General features: G+C 46.2%; 1 protein-coding gene across 1 annotated transcript in view; it reads left to right on the top strand.

The window, feature by feature from the left end:
• Positions 1-1,630: 1,630 nt before the first annotated feature.
• The window catches only part of HS2ST1 (heparan sulfate 2-O-sulfotransferase 1), a 58,745-nt gene continuing 46,910 nt past the window's right edge, over positions 1,631-13,465 (top strand). The window contains exon 1 of the mRNA XM_078865546.1: positions 1,631-2,106. Within this exon, the coding sequence (XP_078721672.1) occupies positions 1,986-2,106 (121 nt within the window). The 5' untranslated portion in view covers positions 1,631-1,985. The remainder of the gene's footprint in view (positions 2,107-13,465) is intronic.

Here is a 13,465-nt window from a genome sequence, read left to right as displayed (position 1 = left end):
CAAATTAACAGAATGGGTTCTACTGGCGTCAGTAGTAGACAGCCTCTGAACATACTCTTAGGTTTTTTTCGGTAAAGTCACGTAGGTGAAAATAAAAATAATAGAAATAAAATAATTATTATTCATTAATAGAAATAATAATAGAAATAAAATAATTATTTCTATTATTTGTATGATTTATTTTCACCTACGTGAAACGAAAGCTTCAAATCTAGCTTCAAATCTAGCCTCTGAACAGTTTCGTGAGCGAAACTCGGTATCTTTGGGAAGACTCAACCAGGATTTTAATCACGCAACACAAAACGATGAAGTTAAAGCCAAAACGTTGCTTTATTTGATTTAGTCAGCATCAGCCGATGAGTGTCAACGTCTTCCGGAAGTTTTATATTCTGGAAGTTGTCTACCGATTGTTTTATTTGGCGTCCACAGAAAGTGATACTCTACAATGGCAACGTCAGCCTCTGGATCTTCCGGAAGATTCTTTCGCAGACAGATGCTGCCACTCGCTCCGTTCCTCCCCCACGTTCGACTCGGAGTTAGTGCCGTATAACTCCAGCGATTGTCATTATTATTATTAATCACGCGTTTACGAGTTGTGTTTTTTTTTACGATCGAAACAAAATAAATTTTGACAGGCGGCGACGAGTACGCTCGCTTACATAATTTTTTGTACATATACGAGGAAAAAAATATGTAAACATCTTCTTGGTTCTTTCGGTAAAGTCACGTAGAATGGAAATAATAAAATAATAAAAATAAAACATTCTTTTGTTATGGAAATAATAACATAATAAAAATAAACCTTTTGTTATGTTTTATTTTTATTATTTTATTATTTCCATTCTACGTGACTTTACCGAAAGAACCAAGAAGATGAATCCCTGCAGTCACGAAAGCTTTAAATCGAAATATGTAAACATGTTTCACTGTTACGTTTAATTGATTGAAATACGTAACCACGCCCCTTTCACCAACCAAGCTAGTTCGCACCGCCCCCTTGCCCCGCCCTTCTCCCTCTTGCCCCGCCCCCATTCCCCAAAATCACCCAATCCCGACCCCCCCTCTATTAACTCCCCCCCACCCAACCACAGCCATCTCTGCCTCTCTCTCACCTAACCCCCCCCACAAACCCCGCCCCTCCCCACCTTTTTACTCTCGACCCCCCTCCTCTCCACTCTCACCCCGCCCCCACTCAGCCACCTCCCCCCTCTCAACGATCCTTCTCCCAACCCAAACCCCGCCCCTCTCACTGACCCCTGTCGCCCCCTCCCCCCGTTAGCCCCTCCTCCTCCCTGCCCATCCCCCCCGTGAAAGCGGCGCGTGCCGCCGTGCGGCTGGGAAGGCGCGAGAGGGGTGGGGGGAGAGGGAGGGCGAGAGGGGGAGGGGTAGAGAGAGAGGGAGGGGTAGAGAGAGAGGGCGGGAGGGGGTAGCGAGAGGGAGGGCGAGGGAGGGCGGGGGAGGGTGGAGAGAGCGAGAGGGAGGGCGAGGGGGGGAGGGAAAGCGGGTGGGAGGAGAGAGGGAGGGCGAGGGGGAGGGTTAGAGCGTGAGGGAGGGGGTAGAGGGAGTGGGGAGAGGGGGGGGTAAAGGGAGGGGGGGGGTAAAGGGAGGGGGGAGGGGGTAGAGAGGGGGGGTGCGCGCGCGCGGGACCCAGGGTGTAGTACACGTGCTCGCGCTCGCGCGCAACACACAACACGCAGATCACGCACGGCACCCACACAGCACCCACAAGCACGTGTTCCTCCCTCCTTGCCTGCACACAGACACACACAGAGACAGAGCACGACACGCTCGCTCGTGTCGTGTGTGTGTGTGGCGTGAGCAACACAACGCGGCGTTGTGCGCTCGGCCCGCGTGAGTTTGCCCTGAGCGGCGCACACGCGCCACCCGCTCCGGCCGTCTTCTTCGTCTTCCTTCCTCCTCTCCGTGTGTGTGTCCCGCTCCCGTGTTGGTACGTGCTCGCACGCGGGCATGACAAGGCGGAGTTGATGGGCTTAGCGCGAAGCATGCCGTCCAAGCTGCAGTTCCTTGCGGCGCTCGGCTTGGTGCTCGCCATGGTGTACCTCGAGAACCAGATCCAGCGCCTGGAAGAGTCCAAGGGCAAGCTGGGTACGTGTCCCCGTGTGTGTGTCCCTGTGTGTGTGTCACCATGTGTGTGTGTCCCTGTGTGTGTGTCCCCGTGTGTGTCCTCGTGTGTCCCCCCCCTCTCTACGCCGCCTGACACGATGCTTGTGATGCGTGTGTCTGTGAGAGCGATTTCACTACGGTATGTGTTGTATCCTGTACTGTATGACGGAACTACGGTGTGTTGTGTGTGTTTATACTGCACTGTATGTGCACACTGCGCTTTGTGTGTGCGCCGTGCAGTGTGTACACTGCACTGTATGCAAGAGCACGAGTGTGTGTCCATTGTGTGTTAGAGAGCACTACTGTGCCTGTGTGTACACTGCTACAGCACGACAAATGTGCACACTGCACTGTGTTATGGCACTACATTGTGTGTGTACACGACACTCTATGTACGTTAGAACACTAGAGTGTGTCCATTGTGTGTTGGAGAGCACTCCAGTGTCTGTGTACACTGCTGCAGCACTACATTGTGTGTGTGTACACGACACTATATGTTCGTTAGAGCTCTCTAATGCGTTGTGTGTACTGCACTTTGTGTGCGTGCAGTGTTTATACACCGTCATGTGAGTGCGTGTACACTGGCTGTACACTAAACAATTGATTTGTGTGTATACGCTGCACGCTACGTGAGTGTGTATACTGCAACTGTGTGAAACAATGCATTGTGTGTATTGTAGATGTACTGTACTTGTGTGTGTATATCGTGTGTGCGCATATACACAATTGTGCAGTGATTGTGTATACACCACATGTGTGTGTCTTAGTATGTATGCATGTCCCGTGTGATCTATGTCTGTGCTCTGTATATAATATATACATTGTGCTGTCAGTGTACATTGTGCGAGTGGAGGCGTTGTAAATATGCTGTGAATGCATTGCCAGCATGTGTACTGTGTATACAATGCAGTGAAAGTCTACTGTGTACACACTGGGCTGAGAGTGTTGTGTGTTTTAAAGTGCTTGTGTGTACAATGTGCACCATGTGTGTGTACTACATGTACACAGCTGGGAGAATATACACACGGTCCAGTGTTTGTACACTGTAACATAAACTGTAGCGTGTATGCATTGTGCTGTAGGTATGCATTGTATGTGTACTGTCTATATATATAAGGTGCTTTAGAATTGTATTGTCTGTTGTGAGTGTGTACATTGTGTGTGTGCACCTGGGTCCGTCTCGTAACGTGCCAGCATCGAGCCCTTTGCTACTTCACGGTGGCCTCGAGGTGCACCTAGCCTGGCACAAGCTCAGTGGTGATGTCACCGCCACTTAGTGTCGAACGCCGGTCATTGTTGTTGTTGCTGCTTCTGCCTGTGACTGTGTGTGTACAACATACACAGTTCGTACGCCGTACACAGTATTCCGATGGCATTCTCAGTGTGTGCATGCTCTCGCCGGTTTGATTCTCACTGCATCTGTTTAAGAGTAATTATCTAAACCCTCAAATTTCACTATTGACGACGTGGGATCACCTCAGCGCGGCATCTGCTGTGTGGTTGGGCGTCGTCGTCGTTGTATTCTGGTGGTGGCTAGCAATTTCTGTGTCGCTGGATTGCTGAGACCACGGTGGCGAGATGTTGGCTACCTCCCACTGGAGGAGGTCGTGGGTTTGATCCCGATCCTGACGGCTTAGAAATGTGGAGTTTGTGTGTCTTTCTCTCTCCACCGTGGTCGCGTGGATTTTTCTCCGGGTCCTCCGGTTTTTTACCCCTCCACATTTAGAAAGAACGTGCGTTTAGATGATTTGGTTGGTTTACATTTCCACACAATGAGCCACTTCGTTGGGTTATCATTTGTGGCCAGGTGGCTTCTGAAAAAAAGAGCTATAAAAACTCGGTTGGCCTTACCTGGTAAAATAAAAAAAAAGTTAAAATCACAAAATTGAAAAATGACAACAGAGGATGGTGCAAGTTGTGGTGACACGTATACAACAGTATTTACAGCCATTCCTTGCAATACAAGTAACCACCCCAAATGGTTAAATATAGGACGCGCAAATAACTTTTGCTTTCTTTAAGGACACTGTGTTATCTCATGTGTGCACTGAAACGAACCATAACCAAGCTCAACAAAAGTCTGAACCTTGACCTTAGCCCAAAACTATAACCCACCTGAGCCTCTTAATGAGACACAAGCAGGATAAGCCAACTTGAGGTTTTTAAGTAATCCCCTATAGGCCATATGAGCTACTTATTATTTGCACTGTATTTTATCTCGTGTCTTATTTTGTTATATAACAAATGTTTTAGTAACAGCTGTGCTTGTGTTGAATGTAGGATTTTGTGAGTGATAGAGACAAATAATTTAGATTGTTAAGTCTTAAAAATACCACTTGCTGGTGATTTTATATGGCACTGATGTGTATTGAAAAAGAGCTGTGTTGATTAAAACATTGCCTTCAATTCTCATTGCTGCCACTGATTTCAAATGATTACGTTTGACCTATTTTCAAAATCATCCCAAAGCAGAAGTTACAGCAAATAATGAAAGCAGCGTTTGCCATCCTAAGTGGCCTCCAGTATTGTTTTTTTGGTCTATATTGCCCCAGGTTTTTCTTTTCAAGATTTCTTTCTCATCGAAGCCTCGTAGCGTGGGTTTTAGGTCCCTCGGCTCCTGGAGCCAAGCTAAGGCACTTAGACAAGATGAAACCAAAGAGAAGATGAGACGGCACACGCCACGTTTCTGTTTGCAATTGCAGCCAATTAAGACGTCCTTCTTGTTCCGTTTTGACAGCGTCACGGTGCCACACTTTGCAACTGCCCCTTAATACTTTCTTTGAACTGCACAAGTGTTCAGTGCTGCAGCCTCTAACCCAGAATAAGTGAAGACTTTGCCCCCCCCCCCCTCCATAGTGCAGAGCAGCTGGAAATCAAGGACAGATGTGCTAGTGTCCTATCTTGCACAAAGGAGGACTTCTTTTGAACCATCATGTGCTACTGTCATTATCATTTACCCCCAGTGAGAGTCAGCAGAACGCAGTACAGTGGTCCCATTATTTGTAGCACCAGCAGGGAGAAAGAAAGTGGGGTTTATTCACCAGAATTCAAATATTTTTCTACGGCTTTGTGATTCGTGCAAGGTCTTGTTCGGCATCATTATCAACGTCCAGTTGCCCTAAGTGAATAATGTTGGGGGTCATCTCTCAGTCCCTTTTCCGGATCTCCCTGGTTGTTTGTGATATATTTTTATCGCCTACCATTGTTTTCGCTTGGTTGGGGCACGAATTCACAAATTAATCACTTTAAAATAAGCTTAATGGCTGTATCGGCGATGCAAGTGTTGGCTATCACAGGGTTTCACGATAACCAAAGGCAACTAAGCCTATTGTTGTCTTCTCTGAACACTTTGAAGTTGTGGCAGAGGTGGCCCACACTGATTTCAACTGCAGCGGGGACCATAGAACAACAAAAAGCAAAGTTACCGTAAGACGGAAGCCTAAAAAGTGTCAGTAAGACTACTCTTGAAAAGGAGTGTGTGTGTGTACTCACTGGCTTGAGAGGCATACGACTGTTCAATTTTTCAATACCAGTCTCTGAGAATAAAGCCGCTTCTGTTATGCGTGTTGCTGTTGGTGTAACATATGACTCGCCGGAGATGTTTCTCCATTTGACATTTTCTTTTTTGAAGGTAAATTGCGTTTTGCGAACAAAAAAATTCAAATCCAGAGCTCCCCTCTAACACGTGGCCCCTCGTGAGTTCTTTCCTTTCATATGTAGATGCCTCGATTTTGCCAGCATCATTATTTTAGTAAGATGCAGCGGACAGGCGGGCAATCATGGCTGGCACACACCCCCCACCCACCCCCTTGTGTCGTACAGCAAAGGAAAGGAACGTGTTTGCTTTTCGCACTTTAAGTGAGTTCCGTATCCTGGGGGGGGGGGGGCTGGTGGCAAGTTGGCTGATGGTGGTGAGGATGTGGTGGGGCGGAAGGGGGGGGGCTCCCTTCACCAATGCGCACCTGCTCACTCTGAGCCGTGCCAACAGCTGCACGTTTTTAAATGGCAAGCACGCGGGCTCGGCTCGGCGTTTGATAAAGCTGCGGTGCCGAAACTGTGGCCGGCCCTGGCATTTTCAGCCCGAGCCGTTCCAAGTGAAACTCCGCAGCGGACGGGGATGCGCTTAAGAATTATCCGTGAAAAGTTTCGGGTAAATGATATACGTCAGGTTTTCCCCCCAAAAATAAAGTACAATTATGCGCACATTACTTAGTGCAACAGGTCTCCAAATGGTGGCCTTTAAAACGACGATTAAACGTAGCTGAAGCTGAATGGGTTTTTTTTTTTCGCGTTTGTTAGGCGGAAATGGGAGTATCTTGGGGAAACATAAAAGTTAAGTGTTATCAAGGCTTTCTAAGACGCCTGCTTTTGTCAAACGTTTACAAAGCAAAATGTGGCTTCCCTTTAAGGTTTATCCAACAGAAACCTGTTCACACAGGAGCACCGGGGGTCCGTGCTCCTCTTCCGCGATGGCAGCCCTGAGGTTTTTTATCACCTCTATGCATTGCAGTCGTCACGTCGAGGGCCCAGATTCATCTCCATAGGCCTCGAGTCTTTGACAGCGAAACGGCCTCGAGTTGGTTCGGGGGTCAGTCGAGAAGTGTCAGCAGAGGAAGCTTAAGGGGTCAATGGTGCAGATTTTCACCTATGTGTGTACCCAGGCCTAAGCCACGGCTGCTGCTTTGCACAGTGTTTCTTTTTTTTGCCGAGATTTTCTAGGTAAACAAACCAGAACCCCCTTTCTTCATCGCGCTGGAAAATCCAAAACAACATTCGCCGAGTTTGTGCGCAATGCGTTGGCGGTAGCCATCGGTGGAGAATTGTCAGACTCGACCGCAGTGCCATGAGACTTGCCTGATGTGTAAATACGTGGCAGTGTTTGTAGACCAGGGGCGCCGAGGTAACATCTGCCAGAGCATATCCATAACAACGACAAAGGACTTCACGCCTGCAAGCGTTGCACTGTGCCCATTCACTGTGTGTGCAAACATCCAGTAGCAAGGTGGCCCTGTACTTTGACTAAGATCCGAATGAGCTTCGGGTCTTTGATTGTGCACACGCTGAGGTGCAACTAAACGCATTTAGACAACGGTACGTGGGAATGATTCGAGCGTTTACTGCCTGCCTCTGTGAGAACAGCCTACACAGAGCATCTATTGTCTCGTGAATGGACACACGGAGTTTATTGCGGGGCCTTGGTCCTGTTCCCTTGATGGGCGGATTGCAATTTTGAATTGCATTCTCCCCCCCGCATTGCTGTTGACAACTGAGATTGTGCACATGCAGTCGCATCGCATCCTCCGTGTGCACTAACCACACTGCAGATACATCGCACGTCGCTTCAGAGCGTGTGCATCTGCAAGCGTCTGCTGGTGCTTTCACGGTGTCGCTCGTGCGCGGTTGGTGCTGCTGTCCCATGCAAGAGATCTTCTCGGGGCCGAAGAAATGTCGGCGCTTCAACTCTATTTGCGCAGTTGACGTTGCAGAAATGTGGCTCTATTTTGTAGGAAGGCGTTTGCACGCAAGCATGGCGTATTTTCAGATGGCCTTCTGCGGCCGTTTGGAATGCCCTTCTGATAATAGGAAGCCACTGGAATTATGCACTTTAAAATCTAGATTGTAAAATAATTTCTTTATAACTGCTTTTTGTGTTTAGTTTGTTGTCTTTCCCCTGCACCTCCGATTAGCACGGTTGGTTATGCACGGTGCGAAAGAAGTTCAACATACACACATACATGGGGAAGACACAAGCCGTGAAGTAGTTGGCTAGCCAAAAACTGTATGCGGAGAATAGCAAGTTCATAAGTTACGCGTGTTTATTTTTAAACTTGGTGGGAGCCTCAAAATAATGTGGTCTGTGTCGCATTAGTAATTTTATGAGCACCCTCTAGTGAAAATTTGTGGTGCCGCGTGTGAGTAGATTTTCCCGCTGTCGGATAAAACGGGGGAGTCTGAAGGTGGGGATGGTCTTACATAAAACATATATTCGTGCTCTATTCAGTACTTCTGCTGTGGAAATGTGTTTTTTTTAATTATTTAAATTACAAAAAGATTAAACGCTGCCTTCAACAGGCCAAAAAAAACTCGTTTTTATTTCCCCCATTGTGTCTGGCCAACACAAATATTTCAGACGATGATACATTTCAATAAATAATAAGGTAATCACTTTTCATTCGTCTGTTCAGGTCTCTTCACAGATGTTTTAACAATGCGAGAAATGTGAATGTAACCTAAAGTTTATGAGTTTGGGCTTGTGTGCAGTTGCAATTTGCTTAAGCGGCAATGGAGTGGCGCTTACATTTTAATTATTCCCACGAAAGAATGAGTATTTAAATGAATTGCTGTGGGTAAATGGCACTTTCATTTGTAGTATCGTCGAGTAGGACAATCTAGAATGTGTAAAGAACTATTATGAATTGAGATAAAATTCCATGTGAACGTCATGCCTCTTGTAAAATGAGTATAATTATAGGAAATAGTTGAATATGTAAATTAACAAGGAATTCCGTTGTGTGGAAAAGTATACCTTTCTGCCACGTGTGTGCATATAAAGTGTACACCCAATACAGCAGTGCTAATTAAATGTTTTTCCTAAGTATTTGCGCGCCGTTTGTAATTGTTTCACATGCGTGCACCGCAGCAGTAAAACTCTCCCCTGGCCAAAACCGCACACTCCTGAGCACAAGCCCCACCATTGTTGGCAGCAAACTCCCTGCTCGCCGTTTTCTGAGGACCCTTTGGCCTCAATCGCAGCCACTGCTGTTTGGGTCGCACTCCATGGCGGTGCCGCTTTAATTGCGACGATTTAGTGCGTGCACACGCACATGCGCGCTCGGGCACGCTCCGTCCATACTGTACACGGACTCCCACCGGCGTGCTTTCGGCACGCCGCGGGCTAAAGTTGCACCGCAGAGGGCTCAACGCGGCTCAACCGAGGGGTTTGTTGCCGTGGAGTTTTCGTGAGCCGGCACGCTTGTCCGCCGGGAAAACACCCGTTTAGGTCGTTTCGTCTCGATCTGAGGTTGTTGCTCCCGCGCGCTGCTTTTCTGGCGCAGGAAAGAGTGGAACTCGGCGTCTTGGCGTCTTGCACCAGCCGTGTGACCCGAAATTTTTGGAGCCGGGCCGCAGCTTAACGTTGCAAGTGAGATTGCCGGCTTGCGCGGCTTATGCCGGCGTGGCCACCTCGGAACGATTTATAGGTCCGCCCAGGAGGTAGTCTACAAAGCAGCGGAGTGGGCTGTTTTTATATCGATATAAATGTGGTTCGAGTGTGTATAGAGGCTGCTTAACAGCATAAAGCATTCGTCAAAGCATTACTCAAGCCGTCCTAACTCCAGTGTGAAGATGGCCTTTGTGATGGCCACGTTCACTGCCTTTGGGTGCATCTTTCTCGTAAAGGCTTGGGCACCGGGTGTACAGTTTGTGGGCACACAATTACAGTAATTGACCCGGATTTATCCTGTTCAGATTTTACCATAAGGTTTTTTTTTAGTAAATGAAGACACCACTTTTCATACTTGGTGAATTGGCAATGGTAAAAGATACAGCTGCATTATTCAAAGAAATTAACAATTGGGCTTCACTCACTATTTATCAGGCAGAAACAGCCTGACATGGGCATTTTGGTCTTTAAGTGTATTACCTACGTAGAGGTGCATGTCGTTAATCCCCTGGTGCTTGCCACACAAGCACGCACGTGAATACATTTACGGGCACGGATTTTCATGGCACGGCATTTTAAATATTGCTTTCACATACCGGAGCCTCACTCATGGGGTTACGAATGCACGGCACAGTAGGAAATAATGGCAATGCTCTGGTAGAGTGGCTCGGATTCCATCTCTCAAACTTGTGGTGTCAGCTCACTGCATGTATTTGGGCCGACCTTTAAAAGCACAGGTTTGCCAGCCACCACTATCGAGATATTGTTCTTAGTTTTGCCCACACCTCCCCTTCAAAGCACTGCTATCCCTTTACTCATTGTCATTCACTTTGAATGCTGATTTATCCAGATAACAAGTTGTTGCTCTGTCCAAGCTTCGTGCAGTCATTTGATCGATTGAAACGATCATATTTAACGTGTGTAATCTGATGATAAGGCGCCAGGGGTCTGAGAAGTTGCAGGATTATTTGCCGGCTATCGGTGAACTTTAGGCTCGGTGCATCTCTCGTGCGAGATGGTGTGAGTGGGTGGGGGGGAAATTGGATGGGACCAGTAGCTGGGGAAGGGGGGTGGTGGGTGGGTAGTGGCTGAATAGAAAACCAGCAAATTGAATTATTGCTGTTGAAATGCCTTGTAAACAGTTTAATAGCATAAAGTAAAATCTTTTCAGTTGAAATAACTTTTCTTGGCAGTCTCCTCTGCCAAGATGTCTGATTTTGTCTCGTGTGCTTTGCGCGGGCTGTAAACAATACAAGAGCTCCAGAGACTTTACGACGGTGGGGCCTAATGAGCAGCACTGTGACCTCTGGGTCCGGAGTTCATTGGTTTGAGTTCAACCTCTGCTCTAAAATAATTTGTCACGGAGGGGACCTTTGCAAGCAAACAGGTCTATGTGCTTTTAATAAAAGATTCCCTGACACTGATGGAAAGAGTAAGCCATTATTATGATCCAGTGTTGGGACTACATTATAAGAATTATATGCGGTGGAACAAGCAATTAGTATGTTTTTACTGCCTTTCTTTTTTCAGGCTCATCGGATTTGTGTAGAAACCCAACGTGACCGTGGTTGTGAACGTGCAACTGGCTGAATACCTTCTCCGTCGAACCAGGAGCTTGAACTCTGACGCGCCACGTGACGTGACTTACCAGACGCATTATGCAGAATCTCTTTCCCCCGTCTCACTTTTATTAATTATACTTTGGTATTCATTGCAGCTTCAGCTGATAAAAATGTAAACGTTTTGGAATGCTCCCATGGGCTCGAAAGAAGTTCAAAATTTGTACATACAAACATGACCCAACGTTCCAGCTGTTCTAAGAAGAACTTGAAAAGTAGTGTCTGGTGACTGCCCAGAATCTATAATAGAAGTTTCATAAGGAGCTCTGTGGATGTAACAATGGCCTTATAAGAGCACAACGCACAATAGAAAAAAATGTGCATGTCTAAAGTAAAAATTCAGTACTCTGCCAGTCGTCCTACAAACTTGTTTAAGATTCGCCAAAAATCCCTGCCCACATGCCCCTCGGCACAACTATTTTTGGCACTGCAGATATCTCTTCTGTCAGGCTGAAAAGTAAAACTATGATGAGACTCGACTCTCTTGCCCACCATAGTGTGTGTGTGTGCACACGCATATATATCTAGAGGCATCGAAGGACAGCCGAGCTAAGGGAAACTAGTTATTGCCTGCGGTCTTGGCATCTCATTGCCATTGCAAAAAAAAATAGATTTTCAAAAGCTCTTGTCTTTTGATGTGCGGTGCAGTTTTAACTGCTGCACTGTTTTTACCGCTGTGGTGGTAGGCAGCGTATCGGTGCTTTGTGGCCTTGCCAGCTCGCTGTAAACAATGGAAATAAAACTACGAGCCAGTTGGGGTTGCAGTATGATGCCCAGGATGAGCGATGCTCTCCCTCGACCATCGCATTTAGGCCAACCAGCATAGTTGTTTCATTCATTTGGTTTGTTGTCATTCATTAGGTCCTTGTCTGTTTGTAGCCATATCGAACATGTAATTTAGCAGCAGAGTGGAAGTTTGTGCAGGGAGATGTCGAGAACATTACGCCTGACAAGAAGGTTGCGAGCCTTTCTGTAAACTTAATCGTTGGAACATTACGGCTGAGAACTGTGGTCCATTCGACACATTTGTTAAAAAATAATTGAGAAGAATACAAAAGCATTGCCAGTACTTATATGAGCACTATTTTTCACTAAACAAATTGGAGGTATTGATCGAGCAGTCAAGAGTGGACGATAACGCACCTCCAGCGAATATCATTGCGCATTACGTGCATGTTGAAAGTTGTCGGTCAGGCTACCATTTCTAACATAACCGCCGTAGTTAAAATAAATCATTGTTTATGGGCTGCCTGCAAGCAGTGTGTTGCCCATGACCAGGTTTAAAAATAATATTGTTAAAATCCTTGCCCGTTGGGAGACATCTCCAGGAAGAGATACTCCTTTGCGGCACTCAGAGCACTTGCAGATTATATAATATATAGTGCTGCTTCTGCAATAACATTGTTTGTAATTCGTAAAAAAAAGACTTTGAAATTTTCCCCCGACGGCCAAATTGCGCCGAAATCTGGGATCTGTTGGTAATAAACTAATGAATGTAAAATTTTGTTTCGTCGTTTGGGGTTGGCATGTTATCTGAATAAAATAACCTTCTTTGCTATTTTCACCGTGGTGGAACAACAGGTTAATTATTCCTCGAAGAGTACGAGCGAAAAGCGTGTGGTAATTCGCGGTGATACCGCAGGTGTGATTGTGAAATTTTAATGCATATTTACTTTGGACTAAATTGCCAAGTGCATTCGTGATGGCTTTGTTTTGTTGACAACCAGAGGAAACGCATTAACGTTATTGCTGAGAGAGGGCGAGTGGAGGGAATGCGGGGGGGGGGTGCTCACTGCATTTTCACAGACCATTTATTTATTTGTGTTTAGTACCAGTGAGGCAAATCGTTCAAACACAACCCGCATTTGCACACAAGCCCCAGCGTTCACGTCTGATGAATACGAGTAGGCTTCAGAACGCGCATGTGTGTTTGCCAAGCTCGGTAGAAAATAACTCTTCGGGAACTCGATAATAAAACATTTCATCGAAATAAAATGGTGACTTTTGTTTATTTTTATATGAATAAAGATCCTTTTGCCGTGTTTTTAGCTGACGATAGTGCAGCGCGCTTGTTTGTTTATCATGCATTGGAACGTAATCGGAAGTAAACAATGTTTTGTTTAGTGAATGAGCACTTGTGATTTTACGCTCTCCGTACATCACGCATGCAGAGGAGTGTGCATTATAAACGAGAGTGAGCAGCAGCACTAAAGTAAATACAGAAGAAGCCATTGCATTTTATGGAAAGCCATTTGTCAGATAATAAAATAATAAGCAAACAGGCCAGGGTCTGCTTCACTACGTAACAAATACAAGAAAATGTTTGCAATCAGCATTTGGGCAAATCTATGTAGCGGCTTCAAATTTCTGAGTCACTTCAGCAGAGTTCTGCTTTGTTTGACATTGTTCAGTCGCTCGCTTGATATTTATAATTAGTCATGCACGACTAACCCCTTCCGTCCTGCTTTGTTGCTTTGCGAATCTGCGTCCATCGAAACAAAGCAAGCGGGGCAAGTGGCCGCACAAAAAAAAACTAGAAAAGTAAACGTCCGGCGAAGGG

This window comes from Lampetra fluviatilis, chromosome 20 (genome assembly GCF_964198595.1).
Source record: "Lampetra fluviatilis chromosome 20, kcLamFluv1.1, whole genome shotgun sequence".
Taxonomy (NCBI): domain Eukaryota; kingdom Metazoa; phylum Chordata; class Hyperoartia; order Petromyzontiformes; family Petromyzontidae; genus Lampetra; species Lampetra fluviatilis.
The sequence above is the reverse complement of the archived record's forward strand: the minus strand, read 5'-3'. Positions and strand labels throughout refer to the sequence as shown.